The sequence below is a fragment of the Rhinopithecus bieti genome, unplaced genomic scaffold (genome assembly GCF_001698545.2).
Source record: "Rhinopithecus bieti isolate Rb0 unplaced genomic scaffold, ASM169854v2 scaffold_26607, whole genome shotgun sequence".
Taxonomy (NCBI): domain Eukaryota; kingdom Metazoa; phylum Chordata; class Mammalia; order Primates; family Cercopithecidae; genus Rhinopithecus; species Rhinopithecus bieti.
This window is the reverse complement of record NW_016812346.1, coordinates 1,277,895-1,297,251: the sequence shown is the minus strand read 5'-3', so window position 1 is coordinate 1,297,251 and position 19,357 is coordinate 1,277,895. Positions and strand designations below refer to the sequence as shown.

At 46.2% G+C, this 19,357-nt stretch overlaps 1 protein-coding gene across 1 annotated transcript in view; it reads right to left on the bottom strand.

Moving 5' to 3' along the window:
* TENM4 (teneurin transmembrane protein 4) overlaps positions 1-19,357 on the bottom strand; it is a 562,312-nt gene that overhangs the window by 234,448 nt on the left and 308,507 nt on the right. The window contains exon 5 of the mRNA XM_017895920.1: positions 11,343-11,598. Coding sequence (XP_017751409.1) covers positions 11,343-11,598 — 256 coding nt within the window. The remainder of the gene's footprint in view (positions 1-11,342; positions 11,599-19,357) is intronic.

The window sequence follows — 19,357 nt, the reverse complement described above, 5'->3', positions numbered from 1 at the left end:
ATTGTTCTCCAACTTTCTGGAGAGCTAAGCATTGCTGAGGTCCATCCCTAGAGATTCAGTCAGCAGGTCAGGTGGGGCCTGAGGATCTGTATTTCTCCCAGGCCCCCAGGTTAATGCTGACCATGGTCAGAGGATCATGGTCCTCTAGCTGTGTGGGGACCTGGGTGATGACTGGTTAGCAAAGACGGAGCTCCACCGAAGACAAAAGAGGATGCTCTTTGTTCCCCAAGTGCACAACATTTTGTGACTTTACCTATTTCTAACTCAGAATGAAGATAGACATACTTGCCCTTTTTGGTCTCAACCGGGTCTGCTGAGTGACATGATTCACACTCGAGTAGGCTGGAGCCTGTCTCCTGATCATTTCAGGACTGCTGTCACCTCACTTTCAGACTCTGTGGTGAATCATTTGTAACAATCCAGTGGTGGCTTCAGCCTGTTTCATGCATCCAAGAAAGGGACTGACTGCAGAAAACTAACTTTGGACCCAGCCCTGCCAAGGACCTTCTTTCTGACTTTGACCAGGTCTTACAGCCAGTATTCCCAAATTCAAGACCCTTTTATGCCACTCTCCACTCTCTTGCTATGCAACTTTAGGTATAGCCCTTAACCTTTCTTTATCTTACTTCCTTCATGTAAAAAGGGATTACAATACTAAGCTCACAAAGTTGTTATATGCATCAGCTAAGATAATGGTGGAAGAAGTATTAAGGGCTATACAAATACTATAGGAGTACTAATGCTAAATATAATAGCTACTACCTACCCTATATCTACTACATATTATTTATTGTTCCAGAAGCTCTGCAACTATCTAATTTAAATCTTATTCCTCACAATAACCCTATAAAGTCAGCACTTTCATCTCTATCTTGTAGACTGGCAAAGCAAAGCTTGTAGAAGCAACTTTTCTAAGATCATATCATAAACAAGTGGAGAGCTGAGTTGGAGCCTGGGGTTATCTGACCCCAGAACTCAGTCCCTCTCCACTTTATAACCCTGTCTCACTCTGCACAGCTTTGTGGCTACTGCCCCAGTCAGCATCAAAGACCAAAACGAGGAGGGGCTGCAAGTACTGTCTGGAAATCCCCTTTCGTTAACATCCCTTGTGACAGTGGAAGCACATGGCAACACTATTTGCAGGTGGAGTGCTGAGTACAGCAGTGGTGGTGGGGACCTCCTTTTTTGGTGAGTCGTGAAGCACTGTCTGGGCCAGCGGCCTGGGTGGCAGGCTATTCTGCTAGTACACAAGCCCCTCAGGTCTTCCCCAGTGCCTGGGAGGAGCTTTAGGGGTGTGGAAGTCCCTCAAAGTGGCTCCATTTCCATCTCCAGGTCGAGAGCCCTGCTGATGGGAGGCCTGGTGGTCCCATGGGAGGCATACAGGCCCTGAGGCCAGACAGATCTAGGTTCAGGTCCCATAACCATCATTCACTGGCCCTGGGCAGGTGACCCAGTCTCTCTAAGTATCCACAGAAGGGGATAATTATTCATTTTGCAAAACCCTAAGCGTAATTTGGATCATATCATTTCTCTGCTCTCAAACCTCCAATGGCTTCATAAGCATTTTAGAATAAACCATAGTCTTTGCCAGGGCCCATAAGCTCCTGTAAGATCTGGCCTTTAGTACTTCTCAAACCTCATTTTCTGCGCTACAGGTACACTGGTCTCCTTGCTGTTTCTTAAACAAGCTAAACCTTGGCTTTCCTCTGCCTCCCTCAACTGTCTCTATGAATCAGAACCCTCCTGAAAATATCTTCATGGAATATAACCTCCCTCCTCCCCTCATCAACTATTACCTTAACTAAAATAGCTCCCAGCCTACTCTTCCCAATCATTCCCTGGCCCCTTGTACTGATTTTTCATCACAGGACTTCACACACACACACATACATACACACACTCCTCTCTCTCTCTCTCTTTCTGAAGAAAAATAAAGCAATGACAGTGCAAGGGGCCAGGAAGTGATTAGGAAGCGATAAACACACCCACATATATCCAATATATATATGCTTATCTGATTATTGTGCTTTTCCTAATGCATTTTAAGTTCCACAAGGCAGAAATCTTATCTGTCTTGTTCACTGCTATGTGCCCAGAGTCTAGAGGAATATCTGGTACATGGTAGCAGGCACTCAATAAATATGTGCTGAATACTGCTGAATTCAGGATATACAAAGGGAAGCATGCCGGCACACAGCAGGCACACAGTCAGTGCTTCATTGAAGATGGCAGCAGACGGCATTCTATGATTAATTCCTCCATTCCTGCATTTCAGGAGGGAACTGTCCACTCTCTCTACAGCATGAGTAGGTCCAAGGAAGAGCTCCTGCCACCCCCCGGGGACCTGAGGCTGGCTACATGGCATGCTCCCTAGAAGACCTGGGAGTCTGGCTTGAGTCAGAAGGCTCAGACCCCGTTTTAAGATACAGAGTCAAATCTATACCTTAAAACCATCAGAAATAAACAAAGAAATACATTCACAGAGCCGGGCACAGTGGCTCACACCTATAATCCTAGCACTTTGGGAGGCCAAGGTGGGTGGATCATGAGGTTAGGAGATCGAGACTATCATGGCTAACACGGTGAAACCCCATCTCAACTAAATTTACAAAAAATTAGCTGGGAGTGGTGGTGGGTGCCTGTAGTCACAGTTACTTGGGAGGCTGAGGCAGGAGAATGGCGTGAACCAGGGAGGTGGAGGTTGCAGTGAGCCGAGATCGTGCCACTGCACTCCAGCCTGGGTGACAGAGCGAGACTCTGCCTCAAAAAAAAAAAAAAAAAAAAAAAAAAAAAAGAAATATATTCACAGAAAAGAAATACATTCACAGAAAAAGACATAAAGGATAAAGATCAAAATGTTAACAGTAGGGATTTTCAAGAGACTGGAAAACAGTGATTCTTATTTTAACTTTTATAATTTAAAAGAAACAGTTATTTTTAAAAAGAGAGAGACTGGATAATTATCTTCTAAAAGTATGGATCTGTTAGGAGAGGGGAAGAGGTGATGGAACAGAGTAAAGGATTTCTAGAGTAAGTGGGTACACCAGTCTCCTGAAAGAGCTTCCACACTCATGCTAATGTGCATATTAATTATTTAGATCACTCTGGAATTTGGGGAGACGTGAGAACTTGCTGAAAATGTTGGCTATTGGCCAGGTGCAGTGGCTTACACTTGTAATCCCAGCACTTTGAGAGGCTGAGGCAGGTGGATGGCTGGAGTGCAGAAGTTCGAGATCAGCCTGGGCAGCATGGCAAAATCCCACCTCTAGAAAAAACTTCAAAAACTAGCCAGGCATGGTGCCATGTGCCTGTAGTACCAGCTACTGGGGAGGCTGAGGTGGGAGGATCACCTGAGCCCGGGGAGGTTGAGGCTGCCATAAGCTGTAACTGTGCTTCTGCACTCCAGCCTGGGCCAATGAGACTCGGCCTTAAAAAAAAAAAAAAAGAAAAGCAAGCTCTGGCTATTCAGAATGCTACTATTGCCTTGAAATAGTCTTGTTCTGTACTTTTAAACTTAGTTCTGGGTCAAATTACTTGGTGTCATTTGATTGATGAGGAAACTGAGGCCCAGAGAGACATGTGCTCTGCCCCCATACCCATACCAAAGCAAGTCAGTGGCAGAGCTGAAACTAAAACCCAGGTGCTCTGACTTCCAGTTAAAGGAACTTCCCCCCAAATCTCCTATCCACCCACTCCCCAAGACTCTCGGCGTCTAGTTCTTCTGAGAAACAAATACCCACCTTTCCTGATGGGGACCCTAAGCTGCAGAGCCCACCTTGGGTCATAGTCCTGCAGGGTCTCCTGCTCACGGCTGCTGAGAGCTCAAGTATGGGCACCTGATTCACTTGACCCTCACACTGGTGGCTGCTATTACCTCATTTTACAGATATGGAAACTAAGGCCCAGAAAGGTTAAGTGCCCAGCATACAGCAAAGATAAGGTGAAGATGGGATTTAAACCAGATCTCTCTGGCCTCACAGCCCTGAGCTGCCTCTCAGGAAAGAGGTTCCTGAGTACTTGGACAGGAACCTTCAGCTAAGTGGTGTGCTGTTCTTAAGGAGGAGATGGACTGGTTCCCTCTAAGTATGTGGTGAGGTCTTGGACTAGCCCCTGAACTGCCTGTAGGAGGGGCTCCCAGTCCCATGTGTCTGACTTAAGGCAGGCTGAGCTCACCTCTCAAGGGCAGAATAAAGGGCTTTTGGGAAGGAAGTAGCCGGGAAGCTGCAGAGGCCAGTAGTTCCTAAGGACTGCCCTGTTCAACAGTTTACCCTCTTATAGTAAGCCCGCTGTCCTGGGCCATGTTTCCACCCACAAAGCCCTGGGACAGACATAATTGCATCTGATTCTCACAACTACCTACTGGGGCAGGACAGGCAGGGATCACACCCCATATTCTGTAGCTGAGACATCAAGGTGTGCAGGGGGTTAGTGACTCAGCCAAGACCACACAGAGTTAGTGAAGGGGCTGGCAGTTGAACAAATGAATGGCAAAAAAATGAACCAGGCACCAGGTCTTCCAAGCCATGGTCATCCTTCTAAAAGGCCAATCCCATAATGGCACCCCCTGATTTAAAAGATGTTGCTAGCTATTCACCCTCACGTCTACCACCCCAGCCTCCAGGCCCACAGGGAAAAGTACAACCTCCTTTTCATGTAGCCCAAGATCCTCCATTTACTCTCATCCTAAGAGACTCCCTGTGCTCCCACTTGTCCCAACTACTTGCCATCTCTCCAAAATGCCAAGCTGTCTCCTGGCTCTGTGCCTATCTCTCAGCTAAGAATTCCTTTCTCCCCTGCAAACTCCTACTAATTTATGCCTGGAGAAGCTACTTTGAACAATCAGGAAGATGGCGTTGCATAGTGGTTAGGTGTGTGGGCCCTGGAGCCGGCCAGCCTAGGCATGGGCCCTGGTCCTGCCACTTACCGGCTGCGGGACTTGAGGCAAGTTACTTGTCTGTGCTTCAGATTCTTCATCTCTAAAATGGGGATGAGAATATGACTACCTACATGCGCAGAAGAGTGAAGACAGCAGCCCTGATTGCTATCTTTTGCAAGGCCTTCTTATAACAGTGGCCCTGGACTGGCATCTGGGAACTCAGGTTTCAGGAGAGTTGCCACCATTAACTGATGAGAGTGGCTGGCTCACTGTGCCTCAACAATTACGATGAATAACTGCTTTCCTTTGGGGAGTCTGGAGTCCAGGTACTTACCAGGCAGGAGGTGTCGACATGAGCAACCCCGAGTAAAAAACCCCTGGAGCTGAGGCTTTAATAAGACTCCCTGATTGGCAACATTTCACACGTTGTCACAACCTGTAGCTGGGGGAATGAAGTGCGTCCTGTGTGACTCCATTGAGAGAGGGCCCCAGAACCTTGTGCCTGGTTTGCCCCAGACTCTACCCCAGGCTTCTTTTCCCTTTCCTGATTCTGCTTTGCTGCCTTTCACTGTGATAAACCAGGGCTGTGAGTATGACACCTATACTCAACTACGTGTTGAGTCTTGTGAGTCCCACTAGCAAATCGTTGAACCTGGGGGTGGGGGCTTGGGGATCCCCAACACCCACCTTATGGAATAGCTGTGAATATTGAAGTTAACATGTGCTAAGAACTTAGAACAGCACCTGGCTGTTCCCAGTAAGGGCTCTCTCTACTGCTGCTCCCAAGCAGAGGGAATCATGCCCTCCTCTCTGCTCAGAGGACTCCCTCTGTCACAACATCAGTCATGGTACCTGTCCTCATTCATTTATGGGTCTGTCTCCCTCACAAGACTGTGAGTTTCTTAATAACAGTTGGCTGTGTCTTCTGCATGTATGTGACTGAATCACTGAATGACAAGGAAGCCTTTATATCCCAATTCTCTGCAATGCTCTGGGGCTGATCTGGCCTGCCAGAAAGCACTGTGTGTGCCATTCTGGGAACCACACTAGGGCTGGTCTGGAGACCACCAGGGTGGCCCTATCCCTGAGGGTGGGCAGGGTTATTCCCCAAATTCAGTGTGACCACAAAATGGGCCCCAGGCTTCCCTACCAGGCTTGAGATGAGATGAGTGAGCTGGAGCCAAGGTCTGGCAGCCTTCTGCTCTGACTTCCCCTCACCTGACAGGAGCCTGATGGGTTATTAATCAGACAGTCCCGGTGAAATCAATTAAGAGTCGGATGCTGCAGAGTACAAAAGAAGTGGATCAGAGTTTGGGGGACCCTAAACATATGGCTCCCTCCAGAATGGATCACAGATGCACCTGTAGAAGCTTACCGCAACATCTTACCCCAGCTCAAAGGGAGCACAGGTAGGCCCAGGCTCCTCACTGGGGGAGTCAGTTAACCTTGGACACTGCCAGAAGTATGGTGGGTGCAGAGAAAGGAGCACATCCACCAAAGCCTTCTCTCTTCTTCATCCTTCTGCTAGCCTTTCTTTTCCTGCCAGCATGAAATCTATATCCCTCTTGGTCATTCTACCAGCTGTTAGAGTATTTACTCAGCCGTTAATTCTAGACTCTCACTACAGACTGAGTTTGACAATCAAGGAAGGGCCCATAACTATTTCTCTGGTATCAAGAGGCTCCCATTCTGGTGGGACCTGGCAAAAGCTGTTTAGGACAACTACCTCAACTAGGCCCTGCTCTGTTGAGCTGCTAGGCCTCTGCTCAGACTGTGCCCTCTCAGGCCCTCCTTTCCTCCCCTCCTCTGCCTGGGAGACTGCTTGTTCTCGGTCATGCTGTACCAGGTCTACCAGGAAGCCTTCCTTTCTGCCCACTAAAGTCTCAGTTAAGTATATGTATTCATTCATTTATTTCACCTGTGTTAATAATTACCAAGCAGCTACCATGTTGTGGCAAGCCCTGTGTTGTGTGCTGGGGATCTGAGGGCAATTAAAAGTAGCATATTCCCTGTGCTTTTCTCTGTCATAGCACTTATTCTAAGAGTCTGTTATCTGAAATGTCTTAGCTGGTAGACACATAGTAGACACTCAGTGAATATTTATCGAATAATAAAAAACTACATAATAAGTAGTTGAGCATTTTCTATATGTTAAGATATTTTCAGACGTTATGTTAATATGTTTGTTACAATAGCCTTAAGAGGTGGTGTGGTGGATTAAAGATGGCCACAAATTCTTAGACACTTCTTCCACTGAGAAGTGGAGTCTGTTTCTCCTCCTCTTGAAGCTGGCCAACTCATGACTGCTTTGACCAACAGAATATGGTGGAAGTGACACTATAGTATTTTCAGGCCAAGCCTTAAAAGCATCAATAGTGCCTGTCTCAGTGCCTCGGAGCCCTGAGCCACTGAGTATGAAGCACAATTACCCTGATAGGAAGCCTATGTGGAGAGGCCCTTAGAGGGAGAGGATGCTATAGTTTGGATGTTTGTCCCCCCAAAGCTCATGTTAAAATTTGATACCCAGTTGGGCACGGTAACTCACACCTGTAGAACCAGCACTTTGGGAGGCCAAGGCAGGAGGATTGGTTGTGCACAGGAGTTCAAGGCCATCCTGATCTCTACAAAAAATAAACAAAATCAGCTGGGCATGGGAGTGGCACATGCCTGCAGTCCCAGCTACTTGGGAGGCTGTGGTGGGAGGACTGCTTGAGCCTAGGAGGTTGAGGCTGCAGTGTGTCAGGATCATGCCACTGCACTCTGTCTCACAAAGGAAAAAACAGGAAGAAAGAAAGAAAAATTGATAGCCAATGTTAGAGGTGGGGCCTAATGGGAGGTGTTTTGGTCATGAGGGTGGATCCCACATGAATAAATTAAAGCCCTCCTTGGGAGGAGATCAAGTTCTCATTCTTATTAGTTCCCTCCACAGCTGGTTGTTTAAAAGAGCCTGGCACCTCCCCACCCCTCTCTCTGTTGGCATGTGATCTCTGCATACACTGGTTCCCCTTTGCTTTCTGCCATAAGTGGAAGCAGCCTGAGGCTCTCACCAGAAGCAGATGCTGGTGTCATGCTTCTTGTACAGTCTGCAGAACTGTGAGCCAAATAAATCCTTTTTCTTTATAAATTACCTACCCTCAGGCATTCCTTTATAGCAACACTAAATGGACTGAGACAGAAGGGTACTGCCAAGCCCAGATTTCCAGCCATCCTTCCACAAGGTGTCAATTATGTGAGTGAAGTCATCTTGGATCCTTCAAATGAGTCCAGTTGCCAGCTGAATACCACCAGTGGACCCCTGTTAACACGATGTGGAGTGAATGAATAGCCTAGCTGAGCCCTTCCTAAACTCTTGACTCACACTGTGAAGTATAATCAAGTGGATGTTTCCAAAGCCACTAAATTTTGGAGTCATTTGTTTGTTGTGCAGCAATAGATAATCACAGCAGAAAGTGACTTTTATTTTCTCAATTTTAGAGATGAAATTGAAGGTCTTGGTCCATAGCTAGTGAGCACTAGAGTGAGGTTTCTGGGGATAGGGTAGATCTGACCATAAAACCTGTGCTTCAAACTCACTATGGTGAATGGGCCATCACTTGTGCCCTCAGAACATCAGGCCAAACTTACTTCTTCGAAGTAGAGAAGAGGTAGAACCTACTATTTCCCCTCAACTCCTCTGGGGTGAGTAGGAGCTCAAGAGAAGCTTTCTGAATGACATTTTTATTCACAGGGTGGATATGGAGAGAAGATGTATATGAAAAAATGGGAAATAGCTTTTACAGTGTGGTTTTTAAATGCTAGGCACTGTGCTGTGTGCTTCTTATACATCTCGTTTACTTCCTCCCAACCTCTTTGAGAGGCATGAATTCTTAGATGAAGGAATCAAGGTTCAGGCACGTTAGGGAACTTGCCCAGCTAGTAAGGGTTAAAGCCAAGGCAGGTATGAAGGTCCCTCTGACTTTGAAGGCCATATTCTGTCCACTTTGCCAAGTTGGTCAGCTTGTGATTCTATCTGCCAGACTTGACGCTGATCCCTCCTAAACTGTGCCTTGTTAGTTTTGTGCCCTCAATCAGTTACAGTCAGAATTAAGATCTAGAATTCTGATTGTGTATTCACTGTATTAAGCACCTCTTCTGGCTTTAGGCCATCCTCGGATGCACAGAACTCTGGGGTCACAGAGGAAGACTTCCTCAAACATTTCAACCGGGGCTTCCAGAATAAGTAGGATTGGATAGACCACAAAAGGGAGGTGAGTGACTCTGGCAGAACTGTACAAGACTCTGTGCAAAGGCATGAAAGGGCCTGGCACTGGAGGAAATACATGTACATGCATATACATACACTGAATATTAAATATATATGATATAATAATATATATCATAAATAATGTTACATATATGTGTATAGACGTATATAAAATGGTGTTATGTGAGTATATACCTACATGTTAACAATGGTTACTTTTGGTGACAAATATAAATGATTTTCTTTTCTTCTTATTTCATTGTCTAGCTGTTTTGCAATGAACATTTCTTATTTGAGTAATAAAGTATAAATAAAAAGGAAAAGCTGCGTGTGTTTTCAGCAATGGGTGTGGGAGGACAGAGCATCAGAAAGGCAGGTGAGCACAGAAAGACAGGAGACACGAGCTGGGACCACCTTTGCAACTCACACTAACCATTAGGAAAACTGCCTTGCTGCTCATCCTCTATCTTCCTTTCCTTGAAAAACCTGGAGACTCAGAGTAGGAAGTTCTAACTTGATCCTAAGTGGGAAAGATGAACATCCAAGCAGAGGGAGTGGTGACTGTGGTCCATGCAGAGCATCAGAACCATCGATTAGTGGCTGGCTTCTTCCAGTCATGTTTGGTCTTTCAACGAGCACATTGGAAATAATGGAGATCTGATTAAGCTACCCTGGGCAGGCTGACACACAATTATCCTACTATGTTACTGATGAGCGCAAAGGAGGCACACAGGGAAAAATCACACATGATTTTAAAGGATATCAACAGAAATAATATAAATTAAGAGACTGGAGATGGGAGCGGGGAAGCTGGTTGGGCTGTATCTCTAAGAATTTTGCTTTTGGAAAAACAATTCTAGAGGAGTAAAATGGTACAAACAATGTTCATTTTCTCTTACTGGCCTCTACAAGTTCGATGTGCCCGTTACCATAGTTGTGTGCTAGGCAGTCACATGTCCACACTTTCCACATGCAGGTTAATTTTACTTCCTTAAATCTGGGATGAACTTTGCTCTTTTCACAGATAAAGAACAGGAGTTTGGGGAAATAAAATCTATGTTTCCCACTACTTTAGGAAATAGGGTAGAAGATAAAGTGGTTCCAGTTTTGCCAGCCTGGGACACTTCATCTACAGTTTAGAGAAAGGGAGAGGCTATGCCCCCAAATTCAATAGTGCTTACCTCAGAGGGGTAGGATTATGGGTCAATCTTAATTTTTGTCTTTATAATTCTCTGCATTTTCTCTGGTGAGCTTGTATGACTTTTATAATCATAAACAAATTCCATTTTGGAAAAACAGTGTGTAAGCAGAGGGAAGGAGAACAGCTACAGACAAGCGGACTGATGTCCCCGAGCTGACGAAATCACTGCCCAACAAAGCTGGAAGAAGGAATAAGGCGGAGGGATCCCGGCCAGCAGAGACCGAGAGAAGGCAGCTGGGGTGTAAGCGAAGCAGCACTGGACAGCGAGTCAGGCAACCTGAGTTCTAGTCTTCGCTGTGCCTCAATCACCTGTGTGAAGTGAGCTAGTGATGGACCCTCTCTGATTCTCAGCTTCCAAATTCCCAAATGGGGATGATCATCCTAATAGCCACTTCACAGAGGTATGAGGATTACATAATGTCACACATAGGAAAGCCCTTGTAACCCAAAGTTGATGTATACATGCTAGGGGCTATTAGGGCTTTGGGTATAAAGGTGGTAGCACAGCAGGGAAGGAGGAGAGGTGGGGAGACTGACATAGCTGAGTGCCGATGCCAGGCCAGGCAAGTGTGACACTAGGCATTGGGTGGTAGAATCAGGTAGGGAAAGGCAAAGATGAGGGCCCGAGTCAAATCAGATTGAGAACCTGCTGTGGGTCACACACCTGTGCAAGCCTCGTTCACAGGTTAGCTCTTCATCTCCTTTAACAGTTCTGTCCTGCAAACTTCATGGCCATTGTGTAGACAAGGAAAGAGAGGCAAGGGGTTGGTGCAGGGGGTATCTAGCAACTTGGCCAAGGTCACACCTTTGGTAAGCAGTAGGCTAGCACTGGACCTTGGGTCTCTTGGGTTCCAAAGATTATGCTGACAGTCAGAGAACTGCATCCCTAAACCGTGCACCCAACCCCAGCTCCTCCGGCCAGCATTATCTGGGGACACTGAACGGCCCCGCCAGCCAAAGACCTTGGTCCTGGCCCCAGCTGCCCGCCCTTCCCAGCCTCGCCCGCCCTGCCGGCCGCGCACCTGGTCTCCAGGGGTATGTTGCTGTTGAGCAGCCAGTTGTCCTGGGCATGGGCAGGCTCCTGGGCGCCGCCGGCGGGGGGCTCTCCGGAGAGCGAGTGGTCCGTGGGGGCCGGGCTGGGGTTGCTCCTCGGCGTGAAGTTGCCCCGGTTCAGGGAGTTAATGGAGGCCGCGTGATGCTGGTTGGGGGTGTGGGCGTGCGAGAGCGGCGGCGGCGGCGTCCGGAGCCGCGCGTGGTTCTGCAGGCCGCCCGGGTGATCTAGGGCACAAAGACGGCGGTCAGCAGCGGCGAGCTGGGTGCTGCCCCTTGGCTGGAAAAGCAGCCACGGAGGTCTGAGCAAGACCAAAGAAGAGGGCGCCGGCAGATCATACATATTGATGCAGTCAACAGTAATTACACGACAGATGTTTATTGAGCACCTACTGTTCTAGGTGCTAGGGATACCTTAACCAACGAAACAGACAAAAATTCCCGTCCCCATTGAGCTTAAATTCTAGTAGGGGAGTAAAACAATAGACAACATACAAGACTAGTTACCCATCTCAGCAACTTCACATTGTTTCATGCTTTTAGGACGTGGTTTTTAAAGTGTAGCCAGGGACCAGCAGCTTCAACATGGTCTGGGAATTTGTTAGAGATGAAAATTCCCAAGCCCTGCCCCAGGCTGACTGAATCATGAACGCTGATGGGGCCCAGGAATCTGATTTTACAAACCCTCCAAGTGATTCTGATGTATGCTAAAATTCTAGAACCACTGATTATATATGATGGTACACAGTAAATGAAACAAAGTTTTTAAAAGTAAAATGTATAGTTTACTGAGATGGTGGATAAATCTAAGAGCACATGCAGCCAGGAAGGGCACTGTGGCCTGTGTAGGTAGGGGCAGTGGTAAAATTTTAGATGGGGTGGCCACATAAGGAGAAAGATGACTTTTGAATAAAGTGAGCCATGCTGGGGCCCGGTGGTTAAAAACCACTCAACATTTACTGAGCACATTGAATGTGCCAGAGTCCTGTTCTGAGCCTTCCACAAGTGTAAATTCAGCTAATTCTCACAACCACCACAGAGTAGGGACTGCTTTTATCCCCAGTTTACAGATGAGAACATTGAGATACGTTATTTAGTCCCTTTAATTATTGAGAACAACAGGTATCATCATCAATTTACAGATGAAAAATGTAGACTTGGAACAGGTAAGTAAAGTGCCCAAGGGTTTGTGGCTAAGTGGGTGTTATTGGTAAAGAAAGAAAACGAATACAATTTCTGGTGATACCACAAATGAGGCAAGTTGTGGAGGTAAATCTTCACCATCCACCTAAGCTATGCTCACAGAAAGCCTAGTCTTTCAAAGTAGATGATATTGTGGGGGTGGTGAAAAGGCCAGGAAATTAGATTCTAACCTAGATTCTACCACTTATTAACCACATGGGCATGGTCAAGTCATTTAACCTCTTAAGCCTCAGTTTTCTCATCTGTAAAATAGGGGAAATAGTTTATTTGGGGGATCACACGGCTATTGTGAGATCAAATGAGGCAATCCGTAGGAAATAAATATTTCTGAAGTATTCTGCTTCTTTGTTCCTCAAGAGAATTCTGTATTTTATAGAGGAGACTAAGAATCAGAAGGAACAGCAATATTCCAAAGGCTGTGCTCTTCCGGGGATACTCCGGGAGAGGGCTTTTGGAAATCAGCAAGCATAGTCAGGTATGAGGCACCATTAGTGTTATGGATTTTTCAGTGTAAGATGCATCACTCTGCTTTTTGAATAAACCATCCTTTTATGCCAAAGAGGTATAAAGCAAATCTGGTGGGGAATTCGGGAAAGGGGAGTTAGGGTGGAAGGGAGAAAGAAACAGAAACCCATTTAAGTGGATCACTTCCTTATTACAAGCTGCTACTTTCGGCATAAAGCCCACACCTGGCTTAATATAAAACCCTCCGGAATCCGATCCATGGCTGTCTTCCAGCCTCTTCTCCCATCAACTCCATCATGTATCCTCCACTCCAGCCACATCTTTCCTCCGAGGCCAGGAGATGTGCTGAGGCCATCTGAATGGTCAAAACCTCAACTTCCACAAGGACGGTCCCCAGGAAGCTGACAGAATGTGAATAGTACCCCCTGAAGATATGCAGTGCTTAGTGCTGGACCAGAAGGGAACTATCAGGGAAGGGAGAGAACCTGGAGGTGAATACAACCTGTCCAGGCAGAGTGTTCCACTCAAAGAACAGGGAGTGTTGGACCAGGAAGAAGGTGAGAATGTGCAGGACCAGAAGGGAACTATCAGGGAAGGGAGAGAACCTGGAGGTGAATACAACCTGTCCAGGCAGAGTGTCCCACTCAGAGAACAGGGAGTGTTGGACCAGGAAGAAGGTGAGAATGTGCAGGGTCATTTGTTCTGTCCAGCTGTCCTCAGGTAGCACTTTAATGGAGACAGAAAGAGCCTGGGACAGAAGCCAGCAGCAGAAGCAGCCTCCTGGGCTGACTGAATGTTCTTCCCAGGCTTGGCCTTTCAGGCTGCTGGCAGTAGTCCACCAGAGCAGTGGGAGGCAGCGGCTGAACCACTACTATCCAATGGTTATCAAGAGGCCAGCAGAGAAGTGTTACCCAGTCCTTGCTCTTGCTCTGGCCCTAGGAGTCAACCTCATGGCATTTTACTTAATTGATATAGTTTCTGTTATGTGTTGGAGCATCTACAATGTGTGCTTTCACATCCTTAACTTTTCTAATGCTCACAACAACCCTTAGGGGGCAGTATTTGTATTCCCATTTTACAGATGAGGACACAGGCTTACAAAACTAGTCAGTGGTTCTCATAAATACAAAGGCCAAATTCAGTCTACCAAACCATGGTGCCTTTGCATAAAACTTAGACACCTCCTGGACTGTCTGTCCATGGCTAAATGCAGGAAAAAGGTCCTCAGTGAAGACAGCAGCATCTGATGTCTGGGCCAGGCAAGCCTATAGACATTTGCTTTGTGACTAATGGAACACCTGGTTCTGGCTTGATAAATGATCAGGGGAACTGTCAAAAGTCCTGCAATTATGACATTTTAAGTAAGATCACTGGTTCAGGTCTAAAAACTAACTTCTAAAAGGAAATTCTCCTATGGGGACAAGGAATGTTTTCTACGGGAACAAGAAATGTTCTGGCCCAAATCCTATTTTTTGAGCCCTCAGCTCAACTGCTTCCCCATCTAGAAAGACTTCCTTGATCTATCCTCCTTTTCCTCTTGAATGCTGACAGCAGGCAACTCAGACCTCTCATTTTCATCTCCTCCCCAAGAGCAAGCATACTGATGTCCACATGTTGCCTCCTCTGGGAGGTGTGAAAGTCCCTATCTTCTCTTCTCTGTGCTGGGTGATCACAGAGCCTAGAATTGAGCAGATGCTCAATTAAGTTTATTGAACGAATAGCCATGTGAATGGCCTAAGCTGTCAGTGCAAGCAAGTAAGGTTCATATTTGTGTGCAAAAAATCATAGTAGACCACTCTGGGCCTGCTAGACCATGGGTCTATGCAGGCCTTTACTTACTTGCCTGGAGCCAGAGTTGCAGAGGCTTCAGCTAGGCCCTTTATTTCCCTTCCCTCACCCTTTCTAGCTTGAGAACCTTAAGAAAGGGGACCTTGATGTTTCCCGGGTTCCCAAACGGAAAGCTCTATATTTGGGAGCTCAGCAATGGAAACCTCACTCACAAACCCCAGAAAGAAATGTAAACTTCCCAAAGAGCAAATGTTTCCTCTGGTCTGAATGGACTCTTTTTTTTGTTGTTGTTCCTGTGGCCAGGAGGGAAGACGGAGGTGAGAGGCTACAAAGGAGCCTTCTTTTATCCCCCTATGAATATGCACCCTCATCTTTGGAGGGAATCTCAGAACCAGTTCACCCATTCAGAATTTATTGAATGCCTATTCTGTGCCAAGTCTTGTATACTAGGTATTGGAAATACAACAGTGAACAAGATAAATATGGCCTAAGAGAGAACTCTCTTCTAGTTTCTATTTACTGGCTGGTTGACCTCCAACAACTCACTTCCCTTTGGTCCTTGGTCAGTTTGTCTGTGAAAGGGCAAACTTTCCTACTTCACCACTTTCTGGAGGATGAAGAGCCATGGGTTTGCTCGGGTGCCAAGTGTACCATCAACTCCTACTACGTCCTGAGGGAAAGACCCATGTGTCATTCCTTTCCATATCCTCAGTGTCTGCACAGAGCTGGGATGGATGCATGGTAGGCCCTCAGTAAATCTTTACAGAATGTCGGGGAAAGAACAACTCAGGTAGTTGGGCCTTTTGCCTGCACAAGCAGTTGCTTCTCTCAAGCTACCTGAGAGTACACATTGGCACACCTGCAAAGCTGTGATGCAATTTCCAATTTATACCTTCTTCTCACAGGTATAGCTACCAAGTATATCCATGAATCAAACCCAAATGTGAGTCATTTTACTGTTATTTGTGCACACCACTACCAGTAAAGGTCACTTGTGCACCTGAGTTTTGCAAGCCTGGTTTTCCAGGAAGTTTCTTTGCTTCCTACAAGTTCTTAAATATATTTGCAGTTACTAGTGTCCTCCAACACCTCAGGCAGTTTTCATTTTAGATGCACAAAAATTCTGAACACCGAAGCACCTCCCTGAACCAAGATCATAGTGAGGCTCCTTTACAGTGCTGGGCAGAGCCGTATGTGAGAGAAACAGACTGGGCTTTGGTGTCAGAGAGCCCTGAGTTCAAGTTTTGGCTCTGCCACTTAGAAGCTGTGTGACCTTCATCAAGTCACTTACTTTCTCTGGAGCTTTAGTTTTCTTATAATTAAATGGAAATAACGTCTACCTTGTAGGACTGTTATGAGAATTAAAAGAGATAATGTATGTGAGTATTTAGCATCATGGTTGGAATATAGTAATTCTGAAAAACGGTAACTATTAATTCCACAATTACAATAAAGTCATGTTGAATGAACACATCGCAAAGGCCTGAATCATCACCATGGTGATCACTCTTCAGCATTTATAGCATGGGTTCCAAAGCAAAAAACCTCGAGAGAGAAAGAGCAGAACAATATCTAACAGAAGTATGATACTCTTTTATTACACTGAATCCCACTCTGGACAACCTGCTGGCTCCTAGGAGCTCTAGTCTCAGGAGGGTGCCTGTAGCTGAACTTGTAGTTCAGAAACTGATGAGAATGGCTGTAGCCCTGACACTCAGAACAAAACCAGACACATGGGCTCACCATGTATTCAAAGATTAAAGCCTCTTTCTGCATTACATTAGCATCTCAGAGCAAACCAGGCAGGGGCTGCTACACACATCCATACCTCTCTGCCCTGGGTTCAAGGTGTGCCATAAGGAGAGGGCCCCAGTGTTAATCAGCCAGGAATATTAAACATCCCCTTGTTGTATGCAGGGACTTGATGGATTAAAAGATGAGGATAAGCCCTATCCTTGACAAGTAGCCAGTGTTTGGGAGGACAGCTGGCAAAGATGCAAGAGCAGAGCTCAGGGATCTCACAGACCTAGACCTTAACTCTGTCTCCTACTAGCTACATTCACCTCTGAGCCTCTAGTCATTCATCTATAAAAGGTATATATAATAGTAATGGCAATAAAAGGAAGAGAAAGAATGTGGACAACCGTAGGTTGAATACATAGAGATTCAGAAATAAAACAAATATGGTCCTTGACTTTGAATGCTTATAGTCTAGTAAAGAAAATGGATATACAAACAGATATATACTACACAAACTGGTGATGATAAAATTATACATCACTATCATCATCGCATACATTAGTTAACATTTACTGAGTATTTACTACTTGCCAGATACTTTCTAAATACTTTGATTATTTAATCCTTATAACAGCTCTGTAAAGAAGGTACTGTTATTACTCCCAGTTTTGTAAATGAGGAAACTGACACATAAAGGCTAAGCAATTTGCCCAAGATTTCGAAACCTTTCATTGGTGGAGCCAGAATTTGAACTCAGGCAGTCTGCCTCCATAGACCCTACTGTTAAACACTCTTCTTTGTGTGCATTCAATGAGTGAATGCAGGAAAGGTGCCTACATCAAGGCCTGCCACATCCTGAGCACTTTCCAAGTGTTGACCACAGTAATCCTTACCAGCAAATGCCACAGCCCCAGGGAGCACCACGGGCATGAAGAGCAGCTGTCAGACTGACTGTCAGGGTCAGGAAAGGTTTCTGAGAAGGGACATGTGACCTATGTCTGATGGGCATTCTAGGCAGCAGATAACACCTGTGCAAGGGTTCAGAACCAAGGCCAGCTGGGGACAGTTTTATAACCAGTGTGAAATGGCTGTGTGAGAACAGTGGCTGCGGATGAGGTAGAGACGCTGGGGCAGGCCTAGGTGGTCACTGCCTGGAGGTGCCAGGCTAAAGACCTTGGCCTTTATTCAGAGGATTGGGGGTCAAATTAGTATGTGAGGAAGATTTCTGGTGACCACGTGGAGGATGAACCAGGCCGGGATAGGCTATAAGCACCCCCTAGACTGACGGCAGGGTGCCTCCCTGGTGGAAAGATTCCAGTGGAGTCCACCACTATTCTTTTATGAGATCACATTCATGAGAAAAAGGCATGAACTTCCAGAGCTTTGGCTCAGGCAAGGAACTCAATCGTGTCAATAGCCTGTGATCTAAGGCCAGCTCTGGCTCCAAGAAAGGGTGCCAGGCTGAGTGCCCACATCCAGCCCTGCAAATGGCAGACAGGTGCCCGAAGGTCTCCTTGTTACAGAGCTAATGGTGACTCCAGCATGCAACTGCAGTCATTAATTGGGTCCTAAAGATTGTCAGATATGAAAGATGATGGTATTTAATTATCATAAAACAAAAACTCCAGCTGCCTGAGAATGCCAACAAAAAGAGTTATTTGGCTTCCATTAAAATGCCATCGACTACCACTGACATGGGATGGTGATGTAGCAATGCTGAGAGCTTAGCTAATGAACCCTGGCCTACACTACCAATTTACGAAGGCCAGAAAGCTCTTTATCACCACAGTTAGCAGTCAGAATCTGATAGCCTGACTTCCAGTCTCAGTTCTGCCTCCTTCAAGCTGTAGAATCTCGGGCGCTTTATTTAACCTGAGTTTCAGTTTCTTCACTTGTCAAATGTATATGAAAGCACCTTGCAAACTGTAAAGTCTTGTGCAAGAGTCAGAGAAAACTATCACTATTATTGTTACCTGAACCTAGAATGGATCAAAGCAATAAAGTCCACAATGTAACCACCAGTCTGAACATGAGGCTAGGGTTCACACTTTTTGTAGTGTTTTCTCTGCCTATTCACCCCTTCTCTGGACAAAATCCTTTCGGTTCATTCTCATTTTAGTCCTATGTCATGGTCAGTGCTCAAGGCTTCTAAACAGTATTTGGCCTGAAACCCTAGATGGACTCACACACAAGGAAGGGCCCACAGAGGACAGCAGACTGTGGGGCTTCCCTGGCTCCCCTTCCAGTATTCTGATGGGGAATAAAAAATAGCACCTTGAGGTCACAATATGGCTATTTCTGCTCCCTCATTCGTTTAGTCAGGACAGAACTTTGGGTGAACACTGAGATTATTAAATTGCTTTGCATTTTAGAAACAGTGATGAAGGGACAATGTATGAAAAAGCCTCATTGTGGCCTGTGCAGACCCGAACGACTCTGTCTGACAGCTTTGAAGAGAGCAGTGGATCTCCCAACGCGGAGGTTGAGATCTGAGAACGGACAGACTGCCTGCTCAAGTGGGTCCCTGACCCCTGAGTAGCCTAACTAGGAGACATCCCCCACTAGGGGCAGTCTGACACCCCACACCTCACAGGGTGGAGTACACCCCTGAGAGGAAGCTCCCAAAGTAAGAATCAGACAGGTACACTCGCTGTTCAGCAATATTCTATCTTCTGCAACCTCTGCTGCTGATACCCAGGCAAACAGGGTCTGGAGTGGACCTCAAGCAATCTCCAACAGACCTACAGCTGAGGGTCCTGACTGTTAGAAGGAAAACTATCAAACAGGAAGG